The following is a 16,374-nucleotide window of genomic DNA, read 5'->3' as shown; positions in this document are numbered from 1 at the left end:
GTAGAAGAGAATGAGCGAACCGAAAGCACGTGGTTGAGAGCTCGAGCTCTCACTTTACGCTTACGCTTTCTTCACTCCCAAACGATCCCAGTGCCATCTGCCGCGATCGCATGCCCATTTTAAACCGACCAGTTCATCCACCAGAAGTGAAGATCAGCCTTCTCGTCATTCTATTACTCGCGGCTGATAACGTTGGACGTTTGGAAGACTCGCTCCGCGGTGCGCCGTCGTGTTAACACAAGATCCGTGCGTGATACAGTGATATCTAGGGATTTCTCATGAATTAGTGATTGGAAGTGTTCGAGGAAACAAGCTTGATCTAGTGGTTGTTTTCTTACATACTTATGTGCAAGTTTAAGTGAAGATTACCCTGTTCAACTGTGAACTAGTTCGATTTCATCCGCCATTTTTGGTCCATCATGTCGCCATCTTGAATTGTGAACTTCGTAGACAACGTGTACCCGTATTCTATCCAGCTTAGGCCGTTTAAACCGTGAAAATCTTCAAATTCTGCATATAAATAAGAACGTTTTAAATTCAATCATGCGAGTAGATTGGCTTATTCCAGTGCTTTCAGTCGCGCATTTTGCAATAATTAGCATTGCGAGCAGTAACGCCGCTGATAACGGTGAACTCTGGACGCTTCTGATCAATGGGAAACTCAACCAGATCAAAACAAAAGAGTCACCGGAGGTCACGCCGACAGAGGCAGCAGTTACTCATTCAGAAGTGGCCATTAACGGCAATATCAATTACGCCAGCAGTGATAATGATGCGGAAGACGGCGAACAGCTGTTCGACGCGGGAGACTCGATCGAGACGCTAAACGAGGGGACGATCACGCTGACTGACGACGATAATGCTACGATGGCCGACTTGTTTGGTGGTGATTGGGAAAGCTCCATTGAGACAGTTCGGGAAAACGATAACGACACTGCTGTAACCGGTAGCGGTGAAATGTTTGATGATAACGAAGGAATGCAGGCGGATGCTTCAGAGCTAGACGATGAAATAATTGATGTTTTGCGAAGGAAGCCGGCGTCACGTGAGATGTTGGGGTTGCTCGGGCTATTGAAGGAGAAGAACGAAACGGAGGAAATGAAAACGAAGCTGAAGCAAATGCTTCGGCCGATTTCTGAACGCTTATCATCGGGATTGCCTAACATATTGGAGGAAACGACGACAATTACTACTCCAACCGAGGAAGCCGTTTCCGTTGACCCAATTGAAGCGGAATCATTGGTGTCGGATGGTATTCACAATCCACCTGTCAACAGTATCCTTATACCAAATCTTGGGAAATCTCTCCCTGCCATTCGTCGTGGTTACGAAGCTCCAGCTGAAGGTCAGCGTAGCTTAGTCATAGTTTTCGACGCTACAGGGTCCATGTTAGACGATCTTAAGCAACTCAGAGATGGTGCAAAGCTCATCATCGATGAAATTACTCAGCTGGACAGCAACCCCATCTACAATTACATATTTGTACCATTCCGTGACCCGCAAGTAGGGCCTCGTCTAGTGACCCGCAGCAAGGATGAGTTGCTACAATCTCTTGAAAAACTTCAGATTTATGGAGGTGGCGATTGCCCAGAAGCCGCACTTGCCGCCATATCGGACGCCATCGAGGCTGCCTTGCCGAATTCCTTTGTTTACGTCTTCACTGATGCTACAGCCAAGGATTACAAGCTCGATCAACGAGTTCTACGCTTGGTCCAACAGAAGCAGACACCAATCACATTTCTGCTAACTGGGTTCTGCGAAGGCAAAGACACTCCTGGTCACAGAGTTATGAACGACATTGCAGCCGCAAGCAATGGTCAAATTTACGATCTGAAAAAGGATCAAATCGAACATGTCCTGCTCGGCATCAAAGGGATGATGAACATCGATCACGTTCCTCTCAAATCCGTGGATTCAAAGACACCCGAATCACACAACATTGATCTGAACGTAGATAGCACTTTGAAGGAGTTTAGCGTAAGTGTAGCTGGCCATCGTCCAACTATCGAAATCTCGGATCCTCATCACATCCCTTATAACAACACCAAATCCGTGTTAGATCTCGAAAACATTAAAGTGGTCAACGTAGCCGACCCGTCTCCCGGCAAATGGAACATTAAAGCCGGTTCAAACTCATCTCATTCCGTCCGTCTTTCTGGAAACAGCGATGTCAAATTCAATTTCGGCTTCACGAAAGCGAAGCCCAACACCGTAGACGCCCTCTCTCGACAGCCGGTTCTGAATTCCGAAACCATTCTCACCATTCAACCATCCCAGCCAGATTTGGTAGCCAACCTTACCCATGTTACCGTTACTTCCCACGATCCAGACAACTCCGACGGAACTTCATTCAATTTCAAACTGCCTCTTAGCAGAACAACTCTGAACGATAGGACAACAGTCTACGTCACGTCGACCTTTCAAGCGCCTAGACAAAAGTTCAAGCTTTCCGTCTCGGGGAAAGATGCCGAAGGGAATCCTTTGGAGAGGTTGATCTCTACTGCGATCCAAGCCGTGGGGCTGAGCGCTCCAGAGCTTTCGCTGGATTTCACCGATGTTGATCTGCTGGAAGGCGACGATTTCGAAATAAACTGCCGTGGTGAATCGTTAGTGCCTATGCTGATGCAGTGGAAGAAGTTCAATCGAGTTTTAATTGAGCAGAATTTTGAGTAAGTATTCACGAATGCGTTAATTCAACGATCTTCAATTGAATGTACGAACTCTTTGAAATTAGCAATACAGATACTCTACGACTACAGATGACAAACGTGACGACCAAGCATTCAGGCCGGTATGCTTGTCGTGCTATGAACAGTGTTGGTGAGCAGGAAATACTGGCCGCAGTTAGGGTCAAAGTACGTCCACAACCAGAAATCGGGGTCTACCCAAAGGACATTGTAGCTTACGAATCCGAAAAGCTGATAGCTCTTCGTTGTATTACGAAGCACGTCAATCCTCAGGCGCAAATAGTTTGGAGTCATAATGGTCAACAGATTGATCGAGCTCTAAGGCAGAAATACTTGGAACTACAAAACATCTCAACTGCTGACGACGGCACATACGAATGTAGAGTAGAAATTGACGGAAGAGTTTTACGCGATTCTACACATCTCAGTGTTGAATACGCTCCGAAAGCGCCCAAAACTCTGAAAGATACTATATCGGCAGCGTACGGGCAACCTTTGAGTCTTGGATGCGGTCTAAAAGGAAATCCGGAACCTTCGATTTCGTGGAGCTATCGACCGCTCGATGAATCTAATGAACGTCGTCTCACAGAGGCTAGTGCTAGCCTACTGATAACGGAAGTGCTTCCCGAAGTCGAAGGATTCTACATTTGTGAAGGTAGAAACCGCCACGGAACGGCTAGACGAACAATACTGGTGCAAGGTGAAGCGAATGGTAAGTTCAAATGGCGGCATGATTTGCAGTTGGGTTTCACGAGAGTTCTTTTGCAGAACCACCAAAGATCTCCAAACCGAATGAGAAAGTTATCTACGTCCAACCTGGATCACGTGTATCGTTGAACTGCTCCTGTGATCTTTGTCAACCACTGAAGGAATACATATGGACAAGTGGTAAATTAACTTTTGAAAGCAGCCCGTACGAAGTTCAAGGTAATGCTCGGGTGAATTTGAACGTCGACCAAACTCGTAATGCAGTTCAGTACCAGTTAACGATCGACAACTTTGGTCCGGCGGATCAAGGAAGCTACAGCTGTATTCTGACCAATGCACACGGAGCAGATAGCTTTATCATTCAAGCTAGGCTAATGGCAGCTCCGCACGTCGACGGCATACTGATCGATGAACAGGTACATGATTCTGAGTTTCTAGGACTAAAGGACTCTGTACAGCAGCTTTCATGCGAAGTGGTGGGATTACCCGAACCATCGATCCAGTGGACATTCAATGAGCAACCTTTGGATGGAGAAAGTCGCTTCAAGCTATTGAACGAGAACAAAACCGTTCACTTGGTTGAGAATTTTGGTGAGATCTACGCAGGTCATTACAAATGTATCGCTACCAATCCTTTAGGAATGTCTACCGGAGAAGTTTCATTACGGTACGGCAGCGTTCCAGTTTTCTTAAATGTTCCAATGGAAAGTGTCTTGGTTGAAGCTGGTCAGCAGCTTTGGATCGACTGTCTAGCCGAAGGCATCCCTGAACCAAAAATGTCTTGGTATTTTAATGAAAAATTGCTGGATAAAGATCCGCCATACAACGTGACCCTGGCGGACTCGGGTATATACGAATGTAGGGCCAGTAATGAGTTTGGACTTGTGTCAGCAAGTTCAACAGTTATTGTGTACGGTAAACCTGAATTTCTATTCCATTCTGCTGACGATGAAGTGATTACCGTTTCTAAGGAAGAGGACGTTGTTCTGGACTGCACCGCCACTGGTTTCCCTGAGGTAAGTTTCAATTAAAATGGATTGGCGGTTTGAATAACATAAAATTTTAGCCCATAATCAGTTGGACATTTGAGGTTGACACACTTGATGAGCTAACAAATCTCATATCGTTGGATACGGGTCTCCAGATCTTAAATGTGTCATCTGCCAATCAAGGTTCCTATGTCTGTAACGCTGAGAATTCCCAAGGAAACCTTCAGAAAGTCTATTACGTATCGGTAAAAGGTTTGTAGTTTCACTTCTGCATCATCTTCAAAATAAAGCAATGTATACTGTTTTCAGACTCACCAAAAATTACGTCGGATATTCCCAAGCAAATGCAAATTCTACCTGAGCAAGAGATTCATCTTGTTTGCAAAGGTTCTGGAAATCCCACTCCTCAACTAGTTTGGACAAAAAATAACATTACTCTACAAGAATCGCCCAGCTTGACGATCGTCCACGGTGATGATTCAGCAGGAATCTACACATGCACTCTACGAAATGAAGAAGGTTCGGATTCTCGTTCAACTCAAATCACTGTTCTCAATCCTCCGAAAAGGTCAGATAACGCTTCATCTACCGATCCGTCCGTAGAAGGCAAACTTAATGCTCCACTGACTCTTGTCTGCCCGTTCGATAACTATGAGAGTCTACTGTGGCAGTTGAACCACCGCAATCTGGACACTTACCTAGATCTGACGGATGTTCGTTTGCTGCAGAATATTCTTCAAATCGATAAACTCCGTCAAGATCACGAGGGAACATACACCTGCTTCGTGGAGAATCCAGCTGGTCGTAATAACCATTCCTTCGTAGTAGGAATCCTCTCCCCTCCTGTGATTCAATCCGTAGATAACTACGCCGACGAAGATGGTGACGATTTGGATGATAGTGAGGAAGACTCAGAGATTGACGCCGAAGTCAGTCTCCTTAGCGGGGAGCAACTTCGGCTGGTTTGTCATGCAAGTGGATCACCTCAACCGACCATTTCTTGGACCAAGGACGATACCGTGATTACCAAAGGAAGCGAATTAACCATCAAGAGCGTCGACACGCATCACAACGGTCTTTACACTTGCGTCGCAGAGAACGATCTTGGAAGTGCCCGTAAGGTCTATCGTCTGGACGTGATGACTTCACCGAGACATTGGGGAGAGACTAACAACCACATCGAGGTGTTCAAAGACGAAGATCTGACGCTGGAATGCGCGATGGAAGCCAACCCTCCTGCCAGTTTTCGATGGACAAAGGATGAGTACGTGTATTGACGATAAAGAGTTTGGGGAAGTCATACTGAGTAGCTCTATTTCAGTATTATCCTAGATGAATTCGAAGATGAGTTGGAATTCGTTGAGATCCAGCCGCAAGATTCGGGGGTCTACACTTGCGAAGCAGAGAACATTTTTGGCGCAGATGAGAAGAAATTCCGCGTCACCGTGTATCGTAAGTTGTTAACATGTGTTATTTGCGAGGTTTTTTAGCGTATGAGACATGACATTTGCCTACTTCATCGATGTTTCCAAATATTCGTTACTTTTTCAGAGCCCTCGGAGATTACTTTCTTCCCGGAAAATCTAACGGCGACTGCGGGGAATTCGATTGATCTGAACTGTGAAGCCATCGGTAGCCCTTTGCCGATCATAAGCATCATCTACAAAGGAGATATTTTAGCCACAACGTCCGATCTTGACTACAATGCCCTAACCTTTGAGCACTCCTACAGAGTTAAGCCAAAATCGTATGCGGTTCAATCACAGCAATTTGTAGCTACTAAGTTGTCGCCGTACGAGATACAGTTCACGCTCGTTCAACCCAACGCAGCCGCAAATAATGCTGGAAAATATCTATGCCTAGCACAAAATGCCGTAGGCCATGATGAGCGAATTTCCAAGGTGGATGTTCTCGTTCCTCCGTACATCCAGATGAATAGACTGAAGATTGGACCGAACTTCTCCATTTTGGAAGGTTTACCTTTGTATCTGTACTGTCCAATTACGGGCTATCCGAAACCAACTCTCAGTTGGTATCGTAACTCCAAGCCCATCAAGTTCAACGGTCCAACGTTGTTCATCGGATCAACGAGCCCCAAAGATCAAGGCAACTATTCCTGTCTAGGTGAAAACTCCGTTGGAAAACAAGAAATCTCTTTCTCGGTAATCATCCTCGTACCACCAACCATGATAAACAGCGTATTGCTTGATGAAGAAGACGAAGCAGCTGATCAACCGATCAGCATTCTCAAAGGTGACAACGTAACGCTGGATTGCGCTAGTATAGGTTACCCTAAGCCGGAGATTTTCTGGACCAAAGTCGTATATTTGGACGAGAAGCTCAACGAACAATTGCCAAATAAGGAGCCGGTTCTTGAGCTGTATGGCGTTGAGGCAACATCCACGTATTCTTGCTTCGTGAACAACACAGCTGGACTGAAGGAAAAGCTGTTCCACATTGTGGTGGAATCTGCTCCGCGATTCCTGAACATCGACTACGATTCCAAACCTTCCGTATCGCTCCATCATAGTCTGGACCTGAACTGTGAAGTGGTGGGAACTCCAGAAGCGGAAGTCGTTTGGACGAAAGATGACTCTGTCGTGACTAGCGAGCAGAAGGGAATTTTCCTCGCGTCGAATGGGCAAATTCTTAGGATTTCAGGAGCGCAGTCTACGGACGCAGGAGAGTACAAGTGCACCGGGAAAAACTTGCACGGGCAGGTCAGCCGGGAGTTCTACGTGACGATTGATGGTAAGACTTCTGCTGTCGTATGTTCTGATCGAGTGATGAACATTGTTTTACATTTTAGTTCCCGTTAGCTGGTCACCGTGGGCTGAATGGAGCGCTTGCAGTGCGACCTGTGGGAAAGGCACTCAATTCCGGTCCCGTATATGCTTACTTCTCAGTGGATCTCCTGCTCACGGTAAACAGTACAACTGCGTTGGAGAGAACGTACAGGTCAAAAATTGTGAAATGCTGCCTTGTCCAATCAACGGCGGTTGGGGCACCTGGAGCAAGTGGAGCAACTGCTCTTTGGATTGCGTTACCGAGTACACCGGATTGAAGTCTATTCGATACCGCAATAGAAAATGTGACTCCCCGCCACCATCACTTGGAGGCAAACCTTGTGTTGGCGAGGAGTACGAAGAAGAGGTTTGCAGCGTGAAATTCTGTTCCATCAACGGCGGATGGACTCCGTGGACAAATTGGACTCCTTGCAGCGAGACCTGCGGTTTCGGACGAACGCTCCGATGGAGAAGTTGCGCCAATCCAGCTCCACGAAACGGTGGTTTACCATGTCAAGGATCGGAGAGTGAAATCAAAATATGCAAAGAAGCGGAGTGCATTGTCGATGGCGGTTGGAGCGAGTGGGGTCCGTGGTCGAAATGTAGTAAGTCATGTGGAGTTGGATTACGCAATAGGATAAGAACCTGTACCAATCCTGAACCGAAGAACGGAGGTAAAAAGTGTAGAGGAGAAAATATCGAGGTGGACAAATGTTCTCTCAAATCTTGCCGGAACGATGCTCTGCTGAAGAACTATGAGAAGAAGCCCGCATATCAGAAGAATTATTCCCCTCTGTTAACGTACGAATCGAAGTACCCCAAGGAGAAAGACGAAGAGTATGATGAAGGAAACGGTTCAGAAGAACCGCAGAAATTCAAAATTGTTCGGAATTTTGAGTTTGCCGAAACGGCCCCTGTTGAGTACGTTGATGGTCCCGTTGAGGCCGAATTTGACGACGATCTTGATGGCCATCACAAGATCACTGTAAGTCTGAAGAATACAGTTAATCTTACTCAGGATACAGCTGCGTACAGCTTGAACTTTGGCGGTATCAGCAACTCCATACAGTTCAACTGCGTGCCAGGATTGGCTTATAACACAACCTTACGTCAGTGCGTAGACGTGGATGAATGTAGAACGGGTGAACACAGTTGTAATCTGGCCGGACAGATCTGCGTCAACACTAACGGTGGCTATGAATGCGTGTGTGCCACAGGCTACCGAATGTACTTTGGGGGATGTGTTGACATCAACGAATGTCGTGAAGGTGAACATCAGTGTTCTCATTTTTGCGAGAACACCCATGGTGGATATAGTTGCTTCTGCCCAACGGGTTATGTGCTGTCAGGAGATGAGCACACATGTACAAGGAGAATGACCAGAGAGGAACCGGCGTTCAGTGTAATGAACTACGAAATGATCTGCCCGGAAGGATATCAGCTGGAGGGAGGCAAATGTGTTGGTAAGGTTTTTGGGACATCCACCATTGTTATCCACCTCTTGATATGTTTCACATTCTTATAGACATGGACGAATGCCAGTTGAAGGAAGATGAATGTAACGAAGAGCAATCTTGTCTGAATACGAAAGGTTCTTATTTGTGTTTACCGACAAGTTGTCCAGAGGAATACGATGAAGACGAACAACTTGGGTAAGTTATCGTAACATGCATTTATCCTACCCTTCATCCTTACATCACTTTCGTTACAGTCAATGCTACCAAACCTGTGGCTATGGATCGGCACCAGGTTTATGCACGGATGGAGCCCAAATTGAACAAACGCTTACATTTAAGGTCATTTCACTAAAGAAATACTCGACGAAACAGCCGATTGCCGTGCTTTCGATTCCCGCCTACCAGCACGACTCGACGGAGGCTTCGTTTAGTTTTCTAGAGCGGACATATGCGCACATTTTCCGTTTGGACAAGACTCCGCAATCGCCAGGGGCGGTGTATCTGTATGGAAATAAGAAATTCCAGCGCGGTAAGATCTACAAGCTGAAGGTAATCGCTCATGCCTTCGGGCTGGAATCGGGAGTCATGGACTACGCCCACCGGTTCGTGGTGTATGTGTACTGCTTAGATTGAAACTAATGGGATTTTTGGGGTTACGTTCTATAGTTTTGGTAGTTGTAAGGAGTTAAAAACGAGCGTAGGAATGTACTTTCACTGATGCCATAAAGTATAAATATAGTCCGTTTACTGTAAATCTATTTTAGATGTTTTTATTTTAATATGTATGATCATCTTTGAAACTCAAAGGTGCTTGCCGCATGATATCCATAGACAAAAATAATAAGTTGGCAATGAAACCTTACAGTTTCACTGTGAATATGGCTGTTCGTGACGAATGAAGTTATATTAAAACTTTTTTTCGATAAGCATGGATAGCTGTGAAGTATCGATGCGCTTTCGGACCGGAATGGTGCAGTTAAGGGGGAAAATCTTGGAATCCAAGGATGGCCGGCAGAACCCTACTCACGTTTTCAAAAGCACTAAACTAGCGAAATAGTTGACAAACGTTTCTGGTACTACTACTGCCCGAGTGGCGCTAGTTCATGAACCTTTCTTTCGTAATGAATCCTTCTATCTAGGTAACCTTTTGGACCCAGTTTTTGCTACCTTGAGCAAACCTGAAATGGAAAAACTTGCAAGCAAACTTTCTCATTAATAACACAATCGTTGCTGCACTCATTTCTGAACTAACTGTAGCAGAAATGTATGTTCTGTCAGTAACCTAAACAAATAATACTTCTATTTTTCGGTTTAGTTATTACATGATGAACAATCCGCTAGGGATGATTTCAAAGGCGTTATGGTATGGACCGATACAAGAGTTCATTATTTGACGCTTGAGCGGTGCCGTGTTATTTACGTCACCATGCCAACGATTGAATTCGGCACCGCTCAAAAGTCAAATTAGTGAACTCGTGCACTGGTACATTATCCACCGGTGAACTTAATTCACTTGGTCGAAGAATTTTGACACTTGAGCTTCAATTCACCGGTGGATAAGCCAATAAAGTCATCCGCTAACTGTAGGCAGTGATGCTAATGCTTACCGTATCATCATATCAGCACAATTTTGGATAAGCATTAGAAAAGGGCACATCGACAATAATGGTAAACAATGGCTCTGCAAGATGCTGTTGAGACCAATTCAACTCGATCACGCTCACCAATACCACTATCAGGAAGAGCTAACACTAATCTTCCTGATAGTATAGTGTTGGTTTGCGTTGGCAGGCTGAAAAAGGCTCAACAGCAACGTTTTGTAAAAAAAAAGCTCAAGACCTCTTGAGAGACTCCAGTCTGAATGAATATATAATTTTTACAGATCTTATATTACTTGATATTGGCAAACGCCCAACCTTTACTGCAAGAGAAGAAGTGTTAGATATAACGCTCTGCTCGAACAGATTAGTCACGAGTTGAAGATTTGACATCTGTCCGATCCCAGACAATCAGATGCGAAAGATGGGACCTTCCGAGGATGACTACGTGGCTAAAAGACGTACGGTTGCTAAGGAAAAAGTGACCTACGCGGCCGTCCTCCAGAGGGGAAAAGCTGGTGTAGTATTGTAGAGTGAATAAAAAAATAAAATAATAATTACTGTTTTGCATATATACAAATATATATGAAAATAATCCAGTTCAATTCATCGTTATATATTAACAATTATTTGCTAGTGCATTTCTATCAGTGTCATAATGAACATCACAAGACAGTTTTGCGTTGGCCCGAAGCACAATTGATGGAAGACGAACATGAAGGAGATGATGCCAACAAGAACGGATGACGAACAACTGAGCTGAATGGGAGCAGGAAGGAGAAAGGTTGATGGCGGTGTTGATGACAGTAGATGATAGCAAAGAAAGAAAAGAGAGAGAGAGAATGTTTTCGACATAGCGTTCGCAATTGGACTCGTGCCGATACTCAGTCTATTAACGAATTTTGACGCGGACGGTTGAAAGAAAAATATACGGTTGAGATCGTTTGCTATCGAAAAAAAAAGTGTTTCAACTGTTTGAAAGAATACGACATGGCGCAGTCGGTAGACGGATATTGTATTCGATGTGGAAGTGATTAATTAAGTGCGAGTGAAGAGTGTTTTGAAGATTCCTATTGGAAGGTTTTGTGTGGTACATGACACGAAAAATTGGAAAATGGCGACAATAGTCAAAACAGGTGAGCTTCACAGTCACATTTACTGGGGCATGAAAGAAATCGCGCACAACTTTGGGCTTGCATGGCGAAATGCATTAAACACGGTAGTGCTGGGGAGTATGCCCTTGAGAAAAAGTGTAGTTGTCTATTTCGGTGCGTTGGAGGTGCATATCGGAAGAGAATCGTTTTCTTCGACAGTGGTGCGCAGTTGAGAAGAGAGATGGAAATTCCAATGGAACTCCCTGCATTAAGTTTTGACAAGGGACAAGTAAACATTTTTGAGCATAACATCAAGTTTTACATGAGGTATTATTTATCCAGTTGTTTTAATATATAATATAAATTAAATACGAAGATACGTGTGCTGTGCATTTGAGAATGAATTTGTTCAAATTGAATGATTAATATTAGTTTCGTCTTAACGAACCATTGACGATGTTTATATTTGAATGTTTTATTTTTCGTCGCTGCAATCGAGTTTTTACAGTTTATTTCTTTTCATTATGTGGTGTTGAAATTTACAGATGACGCTCGATGTTGTAGATGTAGTTGTCGGAAAAATATATATAAAAAAAGTAATAACTGCATTTAATGGTTGGAAGAGTATTGCATAGATTGGAGTTTACACCAATGTAGCTGATGAAAAAAAAAATGTTTTAATGAAATAAAACTGAAAATCTATTTTCTCTAAGAAAAAACGAATCAAATACAAAGCAGAGCGAGTGGGCTACTGCTACCCGGATAAAAACGTATCATTCAGTGAATGGAATAAACAATTAATGTACAATGTAACGTATTGGATACAATACAGCGTATTGTAATTGAATGTCGAAGCAACAGTATTCTTGTTTGAATATACAATTCAAAACAATATATTGTACTGTAATTGTATTGTCATTGTACAATATACTGTATTGTATTTCCAATATATTGAATAGTACTGTTAAAGTACGCTATATTGTTTTTGTATTGTATTTTTTATCCGGGTAGCTATAGGCCTATTCAATGACGCCTCAAATCAGCTGATCTGGAAGCACTTTGACATTTCTTCTATGAAAATGACAGGCCCGTGTTAGCACCGGTCCTCCACCGATGTAAACAAATGCATAGATGGATCTGTCACATGAAAAGGCCTATGCAGATGAGCGGATACCTGCATAATGCTTACGAAATGATAAAATAAATAAGAGCAGAGCGAGTGGGCTACTGCTGGTAGGGCAGATGAGCGGATGCCTGCATGATGCTTACGAAATGAAAAAAAAAAAAATAAGAGCAGAGCGAGTGGGCTACTGCTGGTAGTGCAGATGAGCGGATGCCTGCATGATGCTAACTAAATGAAAACAAAAATAGTAAAAGCAGAGCGAGTGGGCTACTGCTAGTAATGCAGATGAGCGGATGCCTGCATGATGCTAACGAAATGAAAACAAAAATAATAAGAGCAGAGCGATTGGGCTACTGCTAGTAATGCAGATGACCGGATGCCTGCATAATGCTAACGAAATGAGAAAAATAAGAGCAGAGCGAGTGGGCTACTGCTGGTAGTGCAGATGAGCGGATGCCTGCATGATGCTAACGAAATGAAAAAAAAAAATAAGAGCAGAGCGAGTGGGCTACTGCTAGTAATGCAGTTAAGCGGATGCCTGCATAATGCTTACGAAATTAGAAAAATAAGAGCAGAGCGAGTGGGCTACTGCTGGTAATGCAGATGAGCGGATGCCTGCATGTTGCTAACGAAATGAAAAAAAAATAAGAGCAGAGCGAGTGGGCTACTGCTAGTAATGCAGATGAGCGGATGCCTGCATAATGCTTACGTAATGATAAAAATAAGAGCAGAGCGACTGGGCTACTGCTGGTATTGCAGATGAGCGGATGCCTGCATGATGCTACCGAAAAAAAAAATAATAAAAAGAGCAGAGCGAGTGGGCTACTGCTAGCAATGCAGATGAGCGGATGTCTGCGTGATGCTAACGAAGGCAAAAAAAATAAAGCAGAGCGAGTGGGCTACTGCTGGCAGTGCAGATGAGTGGATGCCTGCAACAGTAAAGCGACCATATATGTCCCGCGAAACGCGGGACGCCCTGGCAGATCTCGTTCCCGATCAAACATTTTCCATATTGAGTATGTATTCTACAATCATTTTAGGCCTAAAACATGATCTAAATGCTTTTTTCAGTCAAACAAATAGATTTGACGTTGTAATATTAATTTGAAAATTGCGCTGTCCCGCGAAACGCGGGACGTCTGGTCACTTTATGCCTGCATGATGGTAACGAAAAGGTTTATGTTTAAAACAAAAACCAAAACCAGAACTAGTGGGCTATTAGTTATGCAGATTAGTGGATTTCTGCATAACACAAAATAAGAAAAGAGTAGAGAGTAATATTTTATTGTATTGTTTTTTGGTAAGTTCGTCGATAAAGGATATCAAAAATAGCTTATATTTAGAGACAGATCATGTAAAATTTTATGTTTATCATAAATCAAGGGGTAAACACGAAATACAATTTTCGTTAGTGAGTCGTTCAGAAGATTTCAAGTTTTAGTACTTGATTGATTTTTCTGCAACCATCAAATTCAAATACAGCATTTGAAACTATTAGATGAAAATTTTGTTGCTTAAAGATGTAGATTAGATGCTGATTCTTGTTAAGCCGGAGTCTAGTAAGCTTTATCCAAGAGAAGTAGTAAATAGAAAACCGCATTTGGTATTTTAGAAGTTTGTCGATAGTTTTCTGGTTTGACTGGGTTTTTTTAGCCTTATAAGCTCCATTCAACAGAAGTAGCCAAAATCAGCAATTGCAACTGTTAAATTGTAGAACATGTTAATTTTTTTATTGTTAGAAGTTTGACGGAAGTTATTATCGACAGATTCTTCTGGAGCCTGTTAAGCTTCATACAAAAAAAAAATCGAAATCAGCAATCGGTTTGGTTGAATTGTACAAAATGTAAATTTCGATCTTATTGAAGGTTGATTGAAAATTTTAGTTTTATTGCTGATTTTTATTGCCTGACTGTTCTAGAGCCTTGTTCAATCCAAGATAAGAAGTCATATAAGCATTTGTAATCGTTGATTTGTAGAAATCTGCATTTGGAATTATTAAATTTCGTTATTGTTAGAAGTTGGTTAGAATATTTTTTGGTTTTGCTGCTTGATGGATTTTATGAAGACTTGAAAACTTCATCCAAGAGAAGTTATTGGTAGAAATTTGTAGAAAGTACGTTTTAAGCTCGACAGGTTTTCTGGAACCTGGTAAGCTCTATCCAAAAGAAGTAGTCAAAATCAGCGGTTAGAATTTTTTGTAGAAGATGTTAATTTTTGTTATTTTAGAAGTTTGTCTAAAGTTTTCTGGTTTTATTGCTCGACAGATTCTTCTGGAGCCTGGTATGCTCCATTCAAGAGAAGTAGTCAAAATCAGCATTCGGAATTGTTGATCTGTAGAACATGTAAATTTCGTTATTATTGAAAGCTGATCTGAAGTTTTGGTTTTGCTGCTTGATGGATTCTTCTTGAGCCTGGTAAGCTCAATCCAAGAGAAGTAATCAAAATTAGCAGATAGATTTGTTGAATTGCTAAAGATGTAAATTTAGTTTGTTTAGAAGTTTGTCTAAAGTTTTCAGGTTTTGTTGCTCGACGGATTCTTGTGGAGCCTGGTAAGCTCCATCCATAAGAAATAGTCAGAATTAGCATTTGGGGATTGTTGAATTGTAGAACATGTAAGTTTCGTATTGTAGCAGAAATTTTCTGGTGTTGTTGCTCAACTAATTCTTCTGGAGCCTGATAAGCTCCATCCTTGTGAAATAGTCAATATCAGCATTTGGAATTGTTGAACTGTAGAACATGTAAATTTCGTTATTTTTGAAAGTTGATCTGAAATTTTGATTTTGCTGCTTGACAGATTCTTCTGGAGCCTGGTAAGCTCCATCCAAGAAAAGTAGTCAAAATCAATATTTGAAATCGTAGAACTGTATAACATGTAAATTTCGTTATTATTGAAAGTTTATCTGTAAGTTTGTTTGCTGCTTCACAGTTTTTCTGGAGTCTGTCATCCAAGAGAAGTAGTCAAAATCAGCGGTTATAATTGTTGAATTGTAGAAGATGTCAATTTTGTTTTTTTTTTAGAAGCTTGACTAATGTTTTCTGGTTTTGTTGCTCGACGAATTCTTCTGGAGCCTGTTAAGCTTCATCTAAGAGAAATAGTCAAAACTAGCATTTAGGGTTTGTTGAATTGTTGAAGAGGATGTTTTATTATTGTTGGAAGTTTTAGAGGCGTTGAAACTCGATAAATTCTTCTAGAGCTGGGGTAAGTTCCATCCAAGAAAAGTAGTCAAAATCAGCACTTAAAATTGTTGAACTTTAGAACATGTAATTTTCGTTATTATTGAAAGTTGATCTAGAATTTTGATTTTGCTGCTTGATGGATTCTTCTGGAGTCTTGTAAGCTCCATCCAAGAGAAGTACTTAAAATCAGCGGTTGGAATTGTTGAATTGTAGAAGATGTAAATTTTGTTATTTAAGAAGTTAGTCTAAAGTTTTCTGGTTTTGTTGCTCGACGGATTCATCTGGAGCCTGTTAAGCTCCATCCAAGATAAGTAGTCAAAATCAGCAATTGGAGTTGTTAAACTGTAAAACATGTAAATTTCGTTATTATTTAAAATTGATCTGAAATTTTTATTATTACTGTTTGACGGATACTTCTGTGGCCTGGTAAGCTCCATCCAAGAAAAATAGTCAAAATTAGCATTTGAAATTGTTGAACTGTAAAACATGTAAGATTCGTTATTGTTAGAAGCGTAGCAGAAATTTTCTGGTGTTGTTGCTCGACAAATTCTTCTGGAGCCTGGTAAGCTCCATCCAAAAGAAGTAGTCAAAATCGGCATTTGGAATTATTTAAATGTAGAGCTTGTTAATTTCATCATTGTTAGAAGTTTGTCGAAAGTTTTCTGGTTTTGGTGTTTGACGGATACTTACGTAGTTTGGTCAGCAAAAAAAAAAAAAATCCTCGGAATAAGGTTTTAAATATTAAATTGTGGAAC

General features: G+C 42.1%; 1 protein-coding gene across 1 annotated transcript; it reads left to right on the top strand.

Moving 5' to 3' along the window:
- The first annotated feature begins 151 nt into the window (after positions 1 to 151).
- On the top strand, positions 152 to 9,385 carry LOC5575017 (hemicentin-1). Its single transcript, XM_021849733.1, has 10 exons — positions 152 to 2,669; positions 2,735 to 3,399; positions 3,456 to 4,411; positions 4,462 to 4,636; positions 4,694 to 5,648; positions 5,706 to 5,836; positions 5,936 to 7,135; positions 7,194 to 8,633; positions 8,696 to 8,822; positions 8,882 to 9,385. The coding sequence occupies exons 1-10, from the start codon at positions 544 to 546 to the stop codon at positions 9,258 to 9,260; spliced, it is 8,154 nt and encodes a 2,717-aa protein (XP_021705425.1). The 5' UTR covers positions 152 to 543; the 3' UTR covers positions 9,261 to 9,385.
- The last annotated feature ends 6,989 nt before the right edge of the window (positions 9,386 to 16,374 follow it).

The sequence above is a fragment of the Aedes aegypti genome, chromosome 3, assembly GCF_002204515.2.
Source record: "Aedes aegypti strain LVP_AGWG chromosome 3, AaegL5.0 Primary Assembly, whole genome shotgun sequence".
NCBI lineage: Eukaryota > Metazoa > Arthropoda > Insecta > Diptera > Culicidae > Aedes > Aedes aegypti.
Note: the sequence above shows the minus strand (reverse complement) of the source record. Positions and strands in the feature narration are given on the sequence as shown.